The sequence below is a fragment of the Erythranthe guttata genome, chromosome 14 (assembly GCF_056151865.1).
Source record: "Erythranthe guttata isolate IM_541 chromosome 14, IM_541, whole genome shotgun sequence".
Lineage (NCBI taxonomy): Eukaryota > Viridiplantae > Streptophyta > Magnoliopsida > Lamiales > Phrymaceae > Erythranthe > Erythranthe guttata.
In genome coordinates this window covers 3710442-3731094 of record NC_142546.1, presented here as the reverse complement: position 1 = coordinate 3731094, position 20653 = coordinate 3710442, and the positions used below count along the sequence as shown (strand labels likewise).

General features: G+C 33.5%; 4 protein-coding genes and 1 long non-coding RNA gene across 8 annotated transcripts; 4 read left to right on the top strand and 1 right to left on the bottom strand.

The window, feature by feature from the left end:
• Window positions 1-1591: 1591 nt before the first annotated feature.
• Window positions 1592-4443, top strand: LOC148764951 (uncharacterized). The gene is made up of 4 exons (XM_088814540.1): window positions 1592-1685; window positions 2768-2844; window positions 3093-3315; window positions 4337-4443. The coding sequence occupies exons 1-4, from the start codon at window positions 1592-1594 to the stop codon at window positions 4441-4443; spliced, it is 501 nt and encodes a 166-aa protein (XP_088670666.1).
• Window positions 4444-5715: 1272 nt separating this feature from the next.
• LOC148764950 (uncharacterized) lies at window positions 5716-7621 on the top strand. 2 transcript variants are annotated; one of them, XR_016029705.1, is made up of 5 exons: window positions 5716-5904; window positions 6122-6242; window positions 6760-6867; window positions 7168-7216; window positions 7302-7621. It is a non-coding gene; the product is annotated as an uncharacterized LOC148764950 (long non-coding RNA). The 2 variants fall into 2 exon arrangements; XR_016029704.1 differs by lacking the exon at window positions 6122-6242 and having other exon boundaries at window positions 7302-7619.
• A 3428-nt stretch (window positions 7622-11049) lies between these two features.
• Window positions 11050-14862, top strand: LOC105958601 (multicystatin). The gene is made up of 4 exons (XM_012982601.2): window positions 11050-11059; window positions 11539-11827; window positions 13909-14279; window positions 14552-14862. Exons 1-4 carry the CDS (start codon window positions 11050-11052, stop codon window positions 14860-14862), a joined length of 981 nt encoding a protein of 326 aa, XP_012838055.2.
• An 869-nt stretch (window positions 14863-15731) lies between these two features.
• LOC105958635 (F-box/kelch-repeat protein At3g23880) lies at window positions 15732-17163 on the top strand. The gene has a single exon (XM_012982640.2). It carries the CDS (start codon window positions 15799-15801, stop codon window positions 16972-16974), a length of 1176 nt encoding a protein of 391 aa, XP_012838094.2. The 5' UTR covers window positions 15732-15798; the 3' UTR covers window positions 16975-17163.
• A 590-nt stretch (window positions 17164-17753) lies between these two features.
• Window positions 17754-20055, bottom strand: LOC105958634 (ubiquitin-conjugating enzyme E2-17 kDa). Of its 3 annotated transcripts, none has more exons than XM_088812630.1 (5): window positions 19795-20055; window positions 19548-19652; window positions 18614-18741; window positions 18237-18341; window positions 17754-18123 (listed from the first exon to the last, which is right to left on the bottom strand). In XM_088812630.1, the coding sequence occupies exons 2-5, from the start codon at window positions 19615-19617 to the stop codon at window positions 17980-17982; spliced, it is 447 nt and encodes a 148-aa protein (XP_088668756.1). In that variant the 5' UTR covers window positions 19618-19652; window positions 19795-20055; the 3' UTR covers window positions 17754-17979. The 3 variants fall into 3 exon arrangements, with proteins under 3 accessions (XP_088668756.1, XP_088668757.1, XP_088668758.1); XM_088812631.1 differs by having other exon boundaries at window positions 19548-19634; XM_088812632.1 differs by having other exon boundaries at window positions 18614-18965; window positions 19027-19652; window positions 19795-19884.
• Window positions 20056-20653: the final 598 nt, after the last annotated feature.

Sequence of the window (20653 nt, the reverse complement as noted above, 5' to 3'; positions counted from 1 at the left end):
TGGCAAGGAAGTAAAATAAATCCAAATTAGTATCACACCAAAATATACGGAATGATTACTTTTAATTGATTGATTAATATGATTGATATAATCTTATATCAATCAATGATATAGTTTATATTTATTTATTTCCATGTATATTGATAAATTAATTTATTGATATATTCATTTGAATTATTAATTAATATATATTGATTAACATATATATATATATATATATATATATATATATATATATATATATATATATATATATATATATATATATATATATATATATATATATATATATATATATATATATATATATATATATATATATATATATATATATATATATATATATATATATATATATATATATATATATATAATAGAAATTGTTAAAATTTAAAATTTCAGAATATTGTATATTTATTAATAAGTACAATTACAAAAACAAATCATTTTTTTATAATTATTTTTAATTGGATCGATATTCGAATATTCTAAAATATTGAAATTAAAAAAAAAACTCTATTCCTTTATTTTTAATATTTGAATATTAAAAAATATTTTTTTTCTGAAAATTATTTGAATATTCGTAAAAAAATTGAGTATCATGAATTTTTTCAATAAAAATTTTTGAAATACTGAAAATATAAATAAGATATTTTTATTTCGAATTTATAAAATATTAAATTTGGAAATAATATATATACATGTGATAATTCTTTAAATGAGTGTAAAATGTTAAATAGGAAAGAACTTAAATACATACCAAAATAAAATTGACAACTCACCAATTGAAGAATCCATCTCATCAATTGAACTCCAACTAAGCAATTTTGATAAATGACATCATCATTTGCCACATGTCAATCATTGAGGGCATAGATCCTCTTTTTATATTATATATAGATAATATCTTAAATAAAAATGTGGGACAGATGTACTTTTTCTAAAAGAGCTTATTTGCTCTCCTACAACTTATTTTATAAAAAAAATACGATCTTTTTTTTCAAGAAAATACCAAATTCTTTGGAAGAGCTTATAAGCTCTAAAATATCATATAAGCTTAGCCAAACACCCTCTAAGTCTATGTTTGAAAAATAAGAAGTTAATAATGCACATATATGGTTGAATCTCAACTAATAAGTAATAACCAAATTCACGGTGTGTACCATCAAATAAACCATTAAATTCTGCTTAATCCCCTATGCTTTATAAGATATAAAATTCACAAAAAACAGCCAATTAACAAACATTGTGACCATAGGTTTCATCTAGTCTTCTTGTTAAAGACAAAACTTTGTCATTTTATTTTCCCTTTCATTCTCCCTAGAACAATAAAATCCAGCTAGTTGCATTTCTTTATTACATAGTTCTTGTTTTTGTCACATATATCTATGTATTCTAAGCATATCCCATTTATTAGAGATGCTTGATTGTACTTCCTAGTTTTGGAAGAATAATGTTCTATTTGCACCCCTTAAAAAAAATCTATGTATAAAATGTTATGTTACATTAATTCACTTTGCTTCTCACCACACTAAGTTCAATACATTTTTTCTATTTTTCTGATCAATTAAAATTAGAAAAAAAAAAAAAAATGGGAAGACAATTACACAGTCTTAGCAGCGTTGCAACTTCCCTCGGGCTACTCCTCGCAATTTTCCTTCTCTTTCACTGTGCTCAATCAGAGAGTAATTTCTTTCTTCTTTCTTTTTATCCTCGAACAGCTGATAAGTTATTTTAAGAATTAATAAACTGTTACATCTTATTTTTTAGTATTATTTTTTAAAGTTTAGATAATAATCTTATAAGCAGTTTTTATCCAGCAACTTGTTTTTTGAATTTTTAAATTTTTTAAAAAAAATTTTTTGTAACTTTACCAAACAGTTTAAAAGAACTGATAAACTCTTAAACATTCTATAAACTGTTTTAAACAACTTATAAATTTAACCAAACACCGTTTTATCTATTCATACAAATAACCAATCAAATTCATTTGATAGGGGGAGTGTATATTGAATAAAGGGTAAATTCCACTTTACCCCCTTGTACTCTGTCCAAGAACCACTTTACCCCCTCGTACTCTTAATTTCGTCGATTTATCCCCTTGTACTTGTACAATTTCCCAATACAACCCTCTTCGTCAACTTTTTTCGATTTTGACTCTGACGCCATTTGGTCAAGAGTCAAAATATTGACGTAAATATTGAATTTTTTCGATTTTGACTCTCGAGATTAGAAAAGAGAAAGTTTCACACATTCATATATTTTTTTCTTTGCATTGGGTGGAATCGATCAATTTTTGGGTCTTGATTTTTACTAAGTTCGGGGTTCAATTTGGGGATATCTTGGAAGGGGAAGTGGTGGGAGAAGAAGAAATGACAATATTGACGGAGGAGAAACGACGCGTTATAGGCAGTGACAATTTTGTAATTTAAAGAGTTCACCAAATGGCGTTAGAGTCAAAATTGATAAAAATTGAAGGAAAGGACTGTATTGAGAAATTGTACAAGTACAAGGTGGTAAATCAATAAAATTGAGAGTACGAAAGGGTAAAGTGACTCTCAGGCAGAGTACGAGGGGTAAAGTGAAATTTACCCTTGAATAAATACCCACATTAACTGTATGTACTTCACCGACCGTAAAATAAATAAGATCGATTATTGGAATATGACCACTGAATTATTCAGAAGTCATTAATTTATTTATATTAATAATTTATTTTTATTCGGAAATGATTTTTTATTTTGTTCGACGGGTCTTTTTATTGCAGATAAATTATACCCAACAGCCAATCAGAACTTAAGTCCAATCGAGGCTTGGAGGAGTGCTGAATATTGCCTGCAGAACGTACTACCTTTCTATGCTCAAACCTTTCCATTGATTTATTTTTTAATTTTAATTTATAAATTCAACTAAATTTTATCTTAATTTAAATTAGGCCTAGTGAATAAAACATAAATTGCAAATCATTATACTATGATATAATGTTTAGGAAAAAAGTAATATTTAATTTCAATTCATGAGAACCGGGGTATTGCAAATTTTAATATTCCTATAACGTGAATATTAATTTGATTAATTCAATAATTCTGCAGATATCTAGTAGTTGCCCGGTCAATTATACGTTGACCCACTCGGGGTGGCTGAACGTGACCCACACCGACGGGCCGACGTTTTGCGAGGATGGTGGTTGCGCGGAGCACACGAGAGCTGTGCTCCTCTGCCTTTATCATGTCAAAATAGACTATTATTTCGCAAATTTTGCTACTATCAAAGATCTTAGTGACACTATTAACAATGGATGCACTTCTCCTCAAGGTACGCTGTAAATAAGATTATATAGAGTATAGACGACAACTATATACAGTAGAACCTCGATAAATTAATAACTTACTTAAATAATAAATCCTTTCGGTCCCAATTAGGTGAAAACGTGCTAAATTATTAACTTGATAATTTAATATTTCGCTAAATTAATAGGATTTCTCTAGTCCTGACCGTATTAATTTATAGAGGTTTAACTGTATGTTTTGTTCACAATAGGTAAATTACAACCGTCCCTGAAGTAAGGTCTATTTACAAAAGAAAACCCTCATTTTCCAATAATTACATCCATCACCTTGAAATTTGTAAATGTCTTACATTAACATCCTTTTGTAGGAGAATGAATGTAAGAAATTTACAAATTGTAGGAGAGATCTTCGGTTTTAATATATACACGATCAGATTAATTTTTTTTTCATTTTTTTTTCCTTCTTGGTGTTGCTTTTTTCTCTAAAAATAAAATAAAAAACTGAACATAATAAAAACCGAACACGGATATTACTATTTTTTCCTTTTCTTTTTCTTTTTTCTTCTTTTAGGTTTTTTTGCTTATTTTTTGTTTTTTTATTTTGTTTTATGTTGGTTGTATTTTTACGAGGGTAGTATGGTCACTTCCTTTTAGTCAACACATTTATATCCACTACGGAACAGTGGACTAAATAAAATGTAATATAGGAGGTTAATTGCTATTTTTTTAACATGAAGACTTTTTTAGCCATTAGAGATTACACAGGGTATGTGCAAAATAACTCTATATTATTGGTAGGTATACTAATAGCATTGGAAGATTTAATTGTTACTTTTTTACATGCAAAATGACTTGTAAAATATAATCTATACACATGACAATGCCACTAAATCAAATTTGTTACACTTTCTTTTAAAGATTTATTATTAATTATATTGTCTAATTACATTCTTTGTCAAATTAAAGTTAATTAAATTCATATCAAGATAGTAAATAAATTCAGTGTTATATGTGGCTGGTACTAATAATTTATTATGTGGCCAACAGGTTTTACTGGAGTCAGCAAATACAGTTCTGATGGGTTCAGATTAAAGTCGGCTCCAATTTTCACTGCATTGTCAGCTACTGCGTTGCTGTTTATTTCCATTTTCTGAGTTGCATTTTTTTGTTTTCCCTAATGTATTGCTGTAATAAAATAATTAAATATTTGACATATTTGCGATCAAAATAAAATAAAAATAAAAATATTTGACATGTGGATTTATTTTATATATGCAATAAAAATAAAATAAAAAGTAAATTTGACGTATTCGCGATCAAAATTAAAGCTCACTTCTCTCGGAACATGTTCGATCGAATTAATTAATTTTGTTTCTTTAAATATTTTGAACAACTACAATTTGACCCCTTTTAGTTTTTGTAACTTTAAAAAAATTCAATTTGGTTCCTTAGTTTTGAAAATTACATACTTAAGGACTGGGTTTTTCTTTTTTGCAAGAACCTCACCAGGGTATTTTAGTCTTTTTGTAGCCAGTCAATGGTAAAAAAGTAAACAGGTCGAGTGTGCTATCGAAAAATAAATACTAGGAGTTTTATGATAGGGAGAAAGCGCACAGTTGCGACCGAGTTCGATGCAAAAAGGGGCAAAGATTAATAGTGGAGGTTAATTTAGTAATATCTAGGATTATGCTAGTTAGTTTCTACCTAGTAAATTATTAAAATGTCATTATAGTTGAGTTTGTAACTCTAATGTAACAATAGAAATAGAAGCATGAAATTACCATCTCACTAACAGGAAGGCAGGCAGGCATGCAGAAGAATTGATATTAAAGTAGTAGAAAATGAAAATGAAAGTTGAATTAAACAAAACAAATTAATATCTGAAGCGAATGCGTGGATTCATGTGGCGGGAAATGGATCTCCAACCATCGCCGTGAACGTAAAATTGTTTCAGCTGTGTTGAACCACTAATATTCAACTCCTCCAATGACGACCACGACACGTTTCGTACGAGGCGCTCCGGCAGCTCCGTCAATCCATCGCAGCTACCACTACTAGAAAAACGCCAAATAGCAACGGACACTAGCGACGGATAGTAAATATGTTTCGAAATGAACAATTAGCGATAGATTTAACGACGTACAACAAATCTGTCCCTTCGGTCATATATAGCTACGGAAAGTTGCGACGGATATCAAATTCGTTTCTAAAGTAACTAGTTTGCAACAAATATAGCGACGGGAGACAATACAATGCTAATATAAAATTAAATCATTTTCTTTCTTCAATGATTTACCCTTCAAATTTTATTAAAATCTATTTAGTTATTTTAATTTATTAATTTATTTGACTTGTGTGAACTATTCTCACACGATCTTCTTATTATTTTCGAGTTTCCTTTAGAAACCAACAGTTTCTTTATCCCGCTTCAACCCTTCGTCGCCATTAGTCGTCCCATCTTGCCGTGCTAATTCAATTCATTTGATGTTCTCTTGTTCGCCGACCACTATTCTCTGTCTCAGACTCCAATTTCCACCAGTCACAGTCGCAATGACGCCACTGTTGTCGTCTCTAGCCCTAGAGCGGCAGATCTAAAAAACCCTAATTATAAATAGGTATATTCTTTTTGATTGATTTTTGTATGACTTAGGGTTTGAGTGTTTAATGTCTTATGAGGTAAATAACCCTATTTTTTTGGGTAATCTATGAATCCTTATTTTATTTCGTATTGATTTTTATTTTTTTTTGAATTTATATTAAGATGCTTTGTCTTGTTGTCGGCTACTCAATTTGTTTTGACTTTCAATGTTTTTGAATTTATTTTGCACCCAGATTTGAAACAGTAGTGGGTTGGGTCCACTGACCTTACAAGCAATTGAAAATTTTGATTCTTAGAGTCGGCTAATTCACATTTATGCAACAATTTGCATTGAGAAGCCTCATGTCTATGAAGGTATGATCCCTTGATATGATAAATAGAAAACCCAAAGAGTTGCATGTAATGTTAAAATATGTTTTGCTTAATGTATTGAAATTTCAATAAATTATTTGAATGGAAGGCGATGTGTGCATATTTCACAAATATCTTTCCCCGACAATAACGGAGTAAGAAACTGTATTCAACAATCTTAAATCTAGTATTGTACATCCTTCTAATATAAATAGAAAGAACACCAAGTCTCTTTGAAGATAGATAGCAGATGTTAGAAAAATCATAATGAAGAACTTGTATATTTGTTAGCTAGCCTGTGTGTATTGAAAATGACACAATCTTGAATTATAAGTCCTGTTTGAATCTTGTTTGTTGTTACTTGAAAAATACTTTGTTTTTTATTTCGTTTTATCAAGTTTGAATGCTTAATATCCGAGGGTGTATGTTAATTATACATACTGTTATTAGTACAAATTGATGGTCTTAATTCTTTTTCTATATTCTTAAATTGCTCTGATATTTCATATTGTGCTTGCAGAAGTTCCTAGTGCCTTTCGGATCTTTGCGTTTCGTTTGTTGTTGGCTGCTTTTAAACATGTGCTGTCTTTTTTTAACTTGCAGCAAATATTTGAGCTTGTCTAACCAGGTACTATTTTTTAACCCCCATTTATGAATGTTGCTTTGAGTTGGTTTTAGTTTATGGGATTTGACAGGTTTCGTCAACATCTAATTAGCATTACTTTACTTTGGTATTTCTAAAAGGATTGTCCAAGGTAATTTGAAGAATGCATGGTGACCTTGCTTGTTAAAGTTCTTCTATATGGTATCTTGTTAAAGTCATACTATATCGTATCTTGTTAAAGTTCATAATTCTCCATTTGTCATTTAGTAAACTAATTGGCCAAATATTTTTAATGATGTATTTTCCCCTTCTAATGATTATCAGGCAAAAAGTCCGAAGTTTGTTAAATCTCCAGCTTATGCGTGATAAAAAGGTATTCATTCGTGAAAATATTTCAAATTATGATATATATTAGTAGTTTAGTGCTTGTGGGATTTGTTTCTTCTCTGTTTGAATAGGGACAAGTCCAATACTTTATCGTGGTGCAACTAGATGGAAGCGAGTACGAGTCTTATCCAGAATTGTATCCCTAAGGCTGCAGCAAGAGAAGGTGTAAAACCCTGATATGAAAACTTTATTTTTCTACAGTTATTGTGTAGATAATTTCGTACCGCCCAGGCGGTTTTGTTTATTTAGAAATGGACAACGAGGGTAGAATATAGAAAATGTAACTTCTATGTGACGGTAATGATCCGTTTCATCAATGGAAAGTTCTTATTTTAAGTGTTTGATACTTTGATTGAATGTTTTGTTAATGGGAAATGTGTTGTTTGTTTATTGAGAATGTGTGTTCTTTTATTTTTATTGGCTTGAAGTTTATGAAAAAAAACATTAGAATATGTGTATTAAAAAAATCATTAGAATAATACAGCAATGAAATATAATTTTAATTAATTACAACTTTTGCGACGAATTTAGCAATGGGTATCCCTCTACAAACTTAGCGATGAAATTGGCAATGGACTGTTTGCTACGAATATTGCGACATATTTGGTGACGTACTCATTGTTAGATATAGCGATGGATTTTTCAATGAATATTTCCGTTGCTATATTTAGCAACAGATTTATATGGTGTCGTAGCAAAAAATTAGCGACGCGGCTTTTATCTACGGATTTAGTTACGGGTCTGATCTGTCGCTAAATGGGGATTAGTGACGGATTGTGGCTAGTTAGCTACAAATTTGTCCGTAGCTAAAACGCGATTTTCTAGTAGTGTACGGATCTCCAACTTCTTCAGGCAAGGCATTATCGAATATTTTTCTTCTTCGGCCGTAGTAATGTCCTCCCACTCGTTCCACTTCGGACAGCTGCAAAACGACAGTTTTTTTAACTTGGGAAAGCCACCATCAATAATATTAGTACTTGACGAAGACGAACACGTTGTTGTTGTTGTTGTTGTTGTTGTTGTTGTTGTTGTTGTTGTTGTTGTTGTTGTTGTTGTTGCTGCTGTTATTCCCCGGAATTCCCGTCCGACATATTCCAATTCAGATAAATAGTCAATCGAAAGAGTCTGGAGTAGCGGTAGTTTACCCAGCGGCGGAAGCGACGGAAGGTATTCACAAAAGAAGAGATCGATAGACGTGAGTTGGTTGAGGGGCGACACAATCCACCCCGGAAGTCGGGAGCCGTAATAGAACATAATAGTCAGCTGTTGGAGGTTCGGATGCGGATGAAGAGCATCTAGTACGTCGTTCCGAACCGATGACGCCTCTCTCACCTTTCGGCCTAAAAAAACAATTCTCAAACCTTGAATGCACGCCTTTTTCCCCAACTCCGCTTCGCGAGCGTCCTCTACCGAATCGCGACAGCCACTAATTACTTCGATCCACAACTCCAGTTTCCCACCAAGTCGGTTAAAATTCTTCAACCACCCCACCTGGCTCTCATCACAAGGAAGGACTTTATTCAACGTGACTAGCCTCGTTAATTCGGCTATTCCTTTAGGATATTGCCAAAGAGAACTAGTACCTTCGTTATACAAATGTTCGAGCTTCATCAGCCTATGGATCCCTTGCGGAAGTCCACACAGACTACGACACCCGTTAACATTTAAACTTTCTAATTTACTCAAATTGCATAGGCTCTCCGGCAACTCTGTAAGTAGCTTATTCTCGCTCAAATCCAACCGTATCAACCAACTCAAATTCCCAATCTCCGGCGGAATTTCTTGTATCCCGGGCCCGCAATATTCCACCCAAAGAAATTGCAAGTTATACAACTTACAAATGGACTTCAAATCGTCACCGGAAAATTCGTTATAACGCCACAGTAAAACACGCGAGTTAACGCCACAATGAAACACGCGATTTAACGCCACAATGAAACACGCGATTTAACGCCACAATAAAAAACGCGAGTTAACGCCACAGTGAAACACGCGATTTAACGCCACAATAAAACACGCGATTTAACGCCACAATAAAACACGCGAGTTAACGCCACAATGAAACACGCGATTTAACGCCACAATGAAACACGCGATTTAACGCCACAATAAAACACGCGATTTAACGCCACAATAAAACACGCGAGTTAACGCCACAGTGAAACACGCGATTTAACGCCACAATAAAACACGCGATTTAACGCCACAATGAAACACGCGATTTAACGCCTCAGTAAAACACGCGAGTTAACGCCACAGTAAAACACGCGAGTTAACGCCACAGTAAAACTTAAAATAAATAACGCAAGGATTTTTTAACGTGGAAACCCTCCAAATGAGGAGAGAAAAAACCATGGGGCCTAGCCCAAATCGGAAAATAGATGTTTATTGATGGTTTCTTGCATGTACAAGGTATGTCATTTCTCGATTTTGCTAACTAACTGCTTCTGTCTTTCTCTCTCTCTTCTTTTTTTTTTTTTTTTTTTTTTTTTACGCGAATAAGCGCTTCAGATGTATTATGTTCCAAGCTCGTGGCAACGGTTTTCCTTCTACGTCTGCCAGCTCGTATCCCCCGCCGGCCAAACATTTTGTGACCATGTATGGTCCTTCCCAATTGGCCTCTAACTTTCCTGTGTGCTTTAGTGCGTCAGCTCGTCGTAGGACGAGATCACCGATCTGGAATGAACGAGACCGTACCCCTTGATCGTATCGAGCTTTGATCAGGTTCTTATTTCGTTCCATGTGTAGATACGCCGCTTCTCGGAGGTCGAAAACCTCATCCAGTTGTGTCCTCAAGGCATCATCGTTTGTCTTTTCATCAAATGTGGCGATGCGGAGTGTGTCCATTGCTACCTCGACCGGAATAACAGCTTCAGTTCCATAGGTTAACCGAAATGGTGTCTCGCCAGTAGCTGCTTTGGCTGTTGTCCGGTAAGACCAAAGGACTGAGGGCAGCTCGTCTACCCAACTTCTCCCTAGCTCGTCTAATCTCTTCTTCAAACCGTTGACAATGGTCCGGTTTGTGGATTCTACTTGACCATTGGCCTGGGGGTGTGCTACCGCCACAAACTTCTGTGTTATCTTCATTTCCTCGCACCATGCGCGAATTTTCTTGCCGTTGAATTGAGTGCCATTATCCGATACGAGGCTTCGAGGCAGACCAAACCGACAACAGATATTCTTCCAGATGAAGTCCATGACCTCGTCCTCTGATATTTTTGATAAGGCCTCAGCTTCGACCCACTTAGTAAAGTAGTCTACCGCAACAATGATGAACTTTTTCCGGCCAGTGGTTTGAGGGAATGGTCCTACCAGGTCAATTCCCCATTGAGCAAAGGGACATGGGGCACTCATGATAATCATCTCCTCCCCCGGTTTATGGATAAGTGGGGCATATTTTTGACATTGTATGCAATGTTGAACGTATCGGTGTGTGTCTTTTTTCATGCCGGGCCAATAATATCCTGCCCGATATAACTTGTGTATGAGGGTCCGAGCTCCTCCGTGCTCACCGCAACCACCTCGGTGAACTTCGTCAAGGACGTGTTTAGCCTCCTGCTTTCCCAAGCACCTCGCATCTATTTTGGTGAAATTCCTTTTATATAATATCTCGTGCCGCACGTAAAAGTGCCTCGCTTTATATGCCAAGCGATGTTGTTCCCTTTTTGTGCCAATTCGCTCTCCTCTGAAATGCTTGAATAAAGGTGTTCTCCAGTCAGGCTCTTCATCGATCATCATGACTCCCGGTGCCATATGTACATACATTACATTTGTACCACGATGTGCTAGTTTATAGAATGAAATTAAATATAAAATTTTATGGCTTTTGGTAATTTGGATATGTGTTGCATTTCTTTATAGTTGGTTAGATGATTAAATTCGTTTCCCTAAAAACCTCTATAACATTGATAGTATTAGAGTTGTAGAGCCAAAATCTAGCTTTTATTTATATATTTTTATTCTATAATTAATAAATAAGATTATATTGTTTTATTTGAGAATTTGTACGGGTGATTAGCCAATAGTGCATCCATTCCGAATTTATTTAAATTCCTGACTCTGCTAGTGCCGTATGTACACCAAGAGTTTAAATACCTTAGCTAAGTAATAAAAACTATCCATTTAAGTTGTCTTTAATATTTTTCTAATTTAAATTAAAAAAAAATAGAAGTTTCAAATTTTGTCATCATTATATATATAATAAAGTGGGGCTTAAAAAATATTTACCCAAAAAAATAACACATATATCAAACTCATTTTTATCCGTATAATTCTTGATTTTTAATGTTATTATTCGAAATGAAACAGGATATAAACCTGGTGGTATGTGGCCGATCGAGAACCTGAAAGATCCAGGTGTGGTATATGCCGCAAAATTCGCAGTGAAAGAGTATAATAAGAAGGCTAATACAACCTTACAGTTTGTAACTGTAATCAAGGGAAAACAACATACGGTTGCAGGCTCTATATACCATCTATTGATCTTAGTTAGACAGAAAAGCACAACATCTCCCGAAAAGTATGAAGTAGCAATTTCGGATAGACCGTGGGAGACAAAGGGCGGTTTCAAGCTTGAATCATTTAAAAAGCTATCAAAGTTAATTTGGATAGATGGTTTAAATAATTAGAGCAACTCCAATGCTAAATATCAAAATTGAATTATCAAATATTCATTTGATATTTGAGATAATATTTTGATATTGATTAAAATTCTTCTACTCCAACCAAGGTTATCAAATTAATAATCAATTGGAACTTTATGGGTGAATTTTTTTGTAATTGACACATGTTAATTTGTGATTGGATCTTTAGATAGTTACAATTTTTATTAATTTCCAGAGGTGAATTATCAAAATAGAACCCTCATTTGATAATTCCATTGGAGTTAAAAATTTCTATATATTCATGTGTAAATGGTGGTTAAAGGTTTGAATATCATGTTTGATAATCCCATTGGAGTTGCTCTTAGAGAAATTTGACAAAATCCTCCATCAGACATGTGCAGTAACTAGCCCCAATTTATTTCACATTTTTAAGATAAATCCAAAAGGTCTTTTATTAATAGAAAATAATTAAGTATCAACATTATATCCTTACTTTATTATAACAAATTAGGGTTGAAAATACATTATATGTAATATATTTTTCATTTACATCACATTCTCAATCAATCCACAAATCTTGCTCCTTGTTTTGAGGCTACCGTTTCATCGTAATGGGAATTTTCATTCTGCAAACGGTTCCACGATAATGTATCATGAGTAGGAAGGCGACATTTCGATTATACAGAGTGATTTTGGTGATTTGTGTATGTTTCGATTCCAATTCTTATAGCGATTGCACCTATCATATTTTCACGATATCTGATTAATTTGATAAGTGATTATATGTTGGTTATCCAACAGACGACCAACGAGATCCTTTGAAATCCGACAGACGACCAACGAGATCCTTTGAAATTTGACAGACGGTCCCCCATCATCCTCTTTGACGAGTACGGTTTCACCTACTTGAAGACGATCCCGACCTTTCCTTATTAAATCCACTATTGCACAAAGTGGTTTTTGTCATTTTTATTTATTTAAATCCACTATTTGCACATAGTGGATTTTGACATTTCCATTTATTAAAATTCACTATTAACATTGATATTTAAAGTGGATTACGTTAATTTCATAATGGTTTTCGATAAATTTAAAATAAATTTCAGCAAATAGTGGATTTCAATTCTTGATAAATTTGCTGGAAAAAAACTACTACCCATTGTTATATTTTACGAAGAAATTAAAAAAAAAAATCATTTTTTTGGAAAAAAAAATAAAAATAAAAAATGGGAATAAGGGATAATTATATTTTTAGTCCCTATATTATACAATTTTCTTTTAATTTTGGTCCTTAAATTTTTTTGCTATAAAATTGGTCCTCAAATAATTGATTTGTTTACACTTTCCGCCAATCCCGTTTGATTTTAGAGTTAGTTTGGATGGATAAAGCACGTGTAAAGGCATGTGACCATGCTATTTCAACAACTTTCTTAAAAATATTTACGATTTAGCCTCAATTTTAATTTATTCCTACAATTTTGCACAAAAAGAACAAAATGTTAATTGCAAATGGTACCCCTATTACAGAAATTGTCCCTATTTTATAATAATTTGCAAAAAGAACCCTGTATCTCTGCTCTTGATTTATTCTTCATCTTCTTCTCTTTCCATTTTTTTTTAACATGTCTTCACCTTCAGAACTCAGCGGTTTCATAGTAAAATTGGTAAAGGAACCGGGAGTTTTATTAAGAGGAAAAATGAGGCGCGCACACTATCTGTGAAGTGTGACCGCAACAGTTTCCACCTATAGAAGCCGCTTCTCCGCCGCAGATTCCAACTACAGAAAATGTCCGGGCAGGGATAAAGGGGTTCGACAATGGGTAGTTGGGAAAAGAAGGTGCCGGAGTGTTATGGACAAGTGTCGTGTACGAACAAAGCCACATATTATCGGTAACAATGTGTTTGTACACGACACGTGTACATCCAAAATCCCAATACTTTCAACTACACCATGATAATTACCTATTGAAAGTTCTCTTTATCCCTAACTTATTTTCAAGTAAATTATAACCATTATTTTCAACTTTAGCACCGCTATAAAAAAAATAGAATGACTACTATTATATCACATGAGTTCACCATCAAATATGGCACCTACCTCATGCTCAATCCTACTTATATTCCTCTTGATTTTGGTTGTTCCTATTACCAGTGACGTGCCAGTTTGGCCGATATGGGACCCACAAGACCCGAAAGTTGTATCTATCGCAAAATTTGCAGTGACAGAACACAATAAGAAGGCTAATACAATGTTGCAATATGTATCTATCGGCAATGGATATTATTCATTGTATAGCCAAAAACACAACTATCAAGTCTATTTAGGATTCAGAGCCGTAGATCGTAACAAGTCCACCTCTCCGTTATTCTATGACGCATCTGTTTTGTACAGACCGCTGCAGAAAAATAATTCTATGGAACTCGATAGCTTCACCCCATTTGAAGGTACATTTACTTTATAATTTATGATAATTAATAATATCTCATGAACACTATAATATATATACGTACATTTGTACCGCGACGAGCTATAGTTTGTAAAATAAAACTAATTTAAGTTGTCTTTAACATTTTACGAATTTAAATTAAATACCTACAAGTTTTGAATTTTTTCATCATTATATATATAATAAAGTGGGCATAAAAAATATATATGTATATCAAACTCATTTTTATTCCTATACTTTGTTTACTTGTTATTATTCCAAATGAAACAGGTTATGTGCATGGTGGTCTGTGGCCGGTCGAGAGCCCATTAGATCCAAGAGTAGTGTCTGTCGCAAAATTTGCAGTGAAAGAGTATAGTAAAAAGACTAATACAACCTTACACTTTGTAACTGTACTCAAGGGAAAAGAGTATATGGTTGCAAGCTCTTTATACCATCTATTGATCTTAGCTAAACAGAAAAGCACTACATCTCCCAAAAAATATGAAGCAGCAGTTTGGTATCGACCGTGGGAGATAAAGGACGACGGGTTCAAGCTCGAATCGTTTAAAATACTATCAAAGTCAATCTGGATAGACTAATATATATATATATCGACATCCGGTAGCATGAGATATTGATTTTAGAATAAAATTTAAATGCGGAGGTTGATGACTTTTTTGTAATTTTGGATTTGTGTTGCATTTCATTTTATATACTAAGTTAGAGTTCATTTCTCATTATGTTCTACTAGTGTTGATAATGTTAGGAGTTGTAGAGTATTTCCTCGTTGTGATAATGCACGAGATAATATTTCAAAAGTGGAAATCAGAGAAATAGTAAAACTGACGAGAAAAAAAAAATTAATAGTTACAAATTAAAGATGCCATCACTTTGTTTTTTTAGGATTGAATAACAATCTGCTAGATTTTCTATGAAAAAAAAAAAGGCTCGAGATAGGAGTCGGAAATATGACAACAGCACCTAATATTATAATGAAAAACGAAAATAAAAAATAATTACTTTCAGAAATTAATACTATGAAAAGTTTTCATACGGAAAAAAAAGAAAAAAAAAAGGGTAATAAATTAGTTAATACCTTGGATATAGTCAACGTATTAACTTTTTTTATAAAAGAGTTTTTAAATAGTTTTTTTCTGGACTTTTTTTATAATAATAATAATAATAATAATAATAATAATAATAATAATAATAATAATAATAATAATAATAATAATAATAATAATAATAATAATAATAATAATAATAATAATAATAATAATATTATTATTATTATTATTATTATTATTATTATTATTATTATTATTATTATTATTATTATTATTATAATGATACTACAGTACTAGTAGTAGTAGGGTTTGTTCAACGTGATTAATTCAATTAAATCTAATTCAATTTAATCTCACCTGATCTAATTTTAAGTGAACGAGATCTTATTAAACTAGGTTTGTTCACAATATAAATTTGCTGGTTTCAACGCTGTATTCTCAGGAAGAAAAAACGAAAACAAATCTAGAATGCGAAAGCCAATAAACTTGGAGCAGGAAATTCCTGAAGAAATAATCGAAGAAATCTTGTTCCATCTCCCAGTGAAATCCCTGTTGAGATTCAAGTGCGTTTCAAAACGATGGCGTTCGTTCATCTCCAGTGAATATTTCATCAAGAGACACCTCAGCAAATCGCGCGCCGACGAAAAAGATAACGGTAGTAAGTTCATCTTCAGCTTCGAAGGTAAACAAAACAATTCATCGACCCGTTTCTTGAGCGTCGGGTCGTCGTTCTCTCTTGACGACGATGAACCCATCGTCACGACTAGTTTGGATATTCAAATTCGACCCGAGACCGAAATTCAGGTCGTGGAATCATGCAACGGGCTAGTACTCGTCGAAAATATTTATACGGGACATTTAATTTGTTGGAACCCTTCAACTAGAAAAACCAAACACATAGAAAAACCCTTCGGTTTCGGTAGTGGCAAAGTAGGAGGATACGGGTTCGGGTACAACGAGTCGACGGACGAGTACAAAGTTGTCTGCTTTAGGACGGACGAGTACAAAGTTGTCTGCTTTAGATACATGGAATCTTTTGAGCCACGGACGCATGCGCATATGTATAGTTCCAAGACTGATTCTTGGAAAGGAATCGAGGATTTGGATAAGCATGTCTCGGGAGGTGCCGGTAAGTTTGTCAACGGAAGGCTGCATTGGTTGGTTTTCGGATACGCCGGCTGGGAAATTGTTGCTCTTGATTTGGTGGAGGAGAAATACGAAACTGTGGATTGGCCGGTGAGCTTTCCGGAGATCGATTTGTTCCCACCGTACTTGGAGAATACGGGAGGCTGTCTTACTTTGATGGATTTCAACAGATACACGGATGCGATGAGTGTATGGGTTATGACAGAGTATGGTGCGGGAGAATCTTGGACTAAGATTTGGACATTTCCGAATTCTTTCGATCCTCCGATAGAGCACGAATGTGGTAGTCCAACGCCGCCGTTGTGTTTGAAGAGGAATGGAGATGTTGTGGTGGCTTTTCGATCGGAGATTGTTGCTTACAATGGTGAAAATTTGTTGCGGTGGTCTCAAGTTGATAAGTTTGATCGTTTGATTGGCTCTATTTCTTATGTTGAAAGCTTAGTTTCACCTTTTGGTAGTGACGATGACGAAACGGCCAGTTGGATGATGACGATATGAATGAAGTTGCTAATGATTATGTTGGATTTCAATAAAACTATGTGTTTTGAGTTTTTCCGTGTATTTATCTTCTTTTTTTTTTATTTTCAAATCCTCTAGTTTAGATTTCAATAAAACAATATGTGTTTTGAATTTTTCCATGTATTTTATCTTCTTTCTTTTACTTTCAAAAGTTAGTCATCGTGCGTACATTTAAATCTCTATAAATTAATGCAATCTGGATTCACAAAATTTTGTTAATTTGTTAATAAGTGACCCAGTATGGGACTATAGGTAATTCCCACTGTCACATGAGATGAATGTGATGTTGGTAAACGTCGGACTAAAATTGCAATCTCAATTGTATGAGGACAAAAATCAAATAAGTGGAATAGTATAAGGGCCAAAGTGGTAACTATCCCGACATCACGTGCGACTGACGTAACAATTCCATCCATTTTAACCGAGAAAATTGACAAGAAGACGTAATGTGTAAAACAGTTGCACATTAGAGTCGCCAAAATTGTTCGAGTGCTAAACGTAGAAAATCCCGATAATTCTCAATCAGATGCACGTTTTATCACTATCATTATGTATCATATTCATATACTATATATGTGTCCCACTATCCGCTTCCAATTTTCAAAGATTCCGTACGGTTGAGCTTCGCAATAGAATGGACAGACAATTACCCGAGCGTCACTCCCTCGTGACAACAAGCCACATCGCCAGTTGTAAAAGACCACTAAACACGATCAAGAACTCAATCATAAATATATCCCAACTTTCTCCGGCCCATGTAAATCAAAGGTCGAAATTTAATCAAAAATAAATAATAATCTCCAAAAATATCTCAAAAAAAAAAATAATACATAAAAGAGTACATAATACACCCTTCCTACCAACAATCTTTCATAGTATACACAAATTAAGAAATAAGGTACATAAATAGCTTCAATCCAAAAGTCACAAAGTAACATACAAACACTTAATTTATTTTCTTCAGCCAAACAAAGTCTTGAAAGATCAGCCCATGGCGTACTTCTGCGTCCAGCTGCGTGCAGTAGTCTCGTATTTGGAGCGGTCGGTCTTGTACATATGAGCTATTTCCGGCACTAACGGGTCGTCCGGGTTTGGGTCGGTCAACAGAGAGCAGATTGACAACAGCACCTAATATTATAGTAAAAAACGAAAAAAGAAAATCATTTTCACAAATAAATACTACAAAAAGTTTTCATACGAAAAAAAAAAATAGAAAAAAATGCCAATAAATTAGTTAATACCTTGGATATAGTCAAGGCCGGGCTCCACTGTTCTTTGAGAATATCAAGGCAAATGCTTCCGTTGCTATTGATATTAGGGTGAAATACCTTCGTCCTAAAAGCAACCTGTAAATAATAGTAGAACAAGTTTTCGTCTTTCTTAGCACCGAAAATGCTTTTCAAACTATTTCGATTATTACAATCGACTTCAAAGAAAATAAGCACAAAGTTATTTCCACTAGAATCATATATATTGTAGACACAAGATAAACAATAAAAACCCTTTCAGTTTATCGAAAGCTTCGGTTTTTGACAAAGCTAATAATAGTTGGGTCGACATAAATTATGGAGTAAAACGATGTTAAGTTCCCGAAACACTAAATCGAATAAAGACATACCTTAGGTGGCTTAAAAGGATAATCAGGAGGAAAATGTATCGAAACTAAAAAAACACCTCCACTATAAGGGCTGTCAGAAGGCCCCATTATCGTGGCTTGCCAGTGGAACATGTCTTCGGCTACGGGCCCTACATATTGTTAGATAATTGAGATTAAATAAAGCATCCACAAATATGTACTTTGTAGCAAGAAGATAAATCATAGACAGAAATCAATTCACAAAGGAAACATGTTCTCAATAGTAGATAACAGTGTATAAGGGTGCAGAGTAAATGCAAAACCACTCCACCAATTCGAAAGTTTTAATACAAGATACATATATATTTCTTGTTTCGAAAGAGCCAACGAAGCACTATCAGTAAACGACGCAGAACATGCATCTGTACAAGCAATAGTTAAGAGTAGAAGAAAACGGTAATAAGATGGACTAGCAGAACATTGAAGCATCAACAACATATTAATCTCCGTTCCATCTTAGAAGAACACAAAAGAATGGAATAAATTGCATCCGATCCATACATCGAAAATTAATTAGAACTATAAAGCATCCTAATTGCCAATACACCGCTCGAACTTAAACTTCCTAATTGCTGTTAAATCGTTCTACTCGTGTTGTACTCGGTCATCTGCATTTAATATTTCATTTCCCAACAAATTCTATATATTTATATTCCTTCACTATCGACACAAGACGAACAAGCGGTCTTAAAAAAAACTAAAAAAATCACTCAAATCAAGAAAATGAAACAAAACATATCTTTATATAACACTTCTTCATAACATAAATTTTTTTATAACCAAAAAGGTAAGATCTTCAACCAATTATCTAACAAAAGTTGTTTTCTTTTGTCACAAACAGATTAAAGGGGTTTCAATTTTATCATATAAAAAACTAAAAATAAAAATAAAAATTGAGGGGGGGGGGGGGGCATACCAGCACTGCAAGATGTTGGAGGGTCCTTCTGCAAATCCTTGAGCTCCTTCAAGATCCTTCTCGACGCCATTAAAAGCCCTTGTTGACCTTCACAAATAGAAAACCCTAAATCGAACCAAACAAAAATTCCAATTAAACACGAAACCAACATGAAATTCCAAATACCCAAAGTCGAAAAAAAAACAAAACAGAAAGCCGATGCATACATACACGCGCATATACATCTGCGAAATCAAAAAATTCATACCTGATTAAAAGAAAATTGGAAAATGGGGGTCGCAGCGAAGAAAGGAGGAGGATACTTTGAGCCAATTATTGAAGAAGGAAAGAATCGAATGGGGATAAAAAAATAAGGGATTATTTATATAATTAGGTCAGATTCCTTATAGAATAATCTCTGTGTGGGGTTCGAATTCCAAGTTGTAGAGAGAGAGAGAGAGAGAGGAGAGAGAGAGTAATGTAGAAAATTGGGAATTGACAAGTCAGAATAGAAAAAGGGGAAAATGGCGTGAAATCAACGCCATTTCTTTAGCTTTATGCGTTGCCCTGTATTTTCGCGAACCCTTTTTGTCCATGTATTTTGGCTTTGGGGCTTCCCTTGGATTCGTATCTATGCATCCATAAACACCAATTCCCATTTTTTTTTTAATTTTTTTTATTTTATCAATATATATAATGAAAAATTAAATATTATGAAATGAAATAAAATAAAGTATAGATACTATTTTGTAACTATCTCTTGTATTTATTTATTTTATTTCTTTTACAATGAGCGGGCCCTGCAGTGGTAGAATCTGGTGAACCGGTTTATCGGGTTCTCTTATAATCTATGTAGCACGGACAAGGAAACGGCGATACGCTATAAAGGGGAAACGGACACATGAAAACGGTATGTCTCAAAAAATGGCGATACGGGAGTTTAGGGGAAACATTGAAGTAGTAATCGTGTAGGGTATATTTATAAATATGATGTACAAATATATATATATATATATATATATATATAAAAGTTTTTGTTTATATATAAATTATTTTTCTATATTTTCATGCAAACATATTCAAAATAAATTTTGACTATCAACTATCAATTTGCGATTGATAATTAA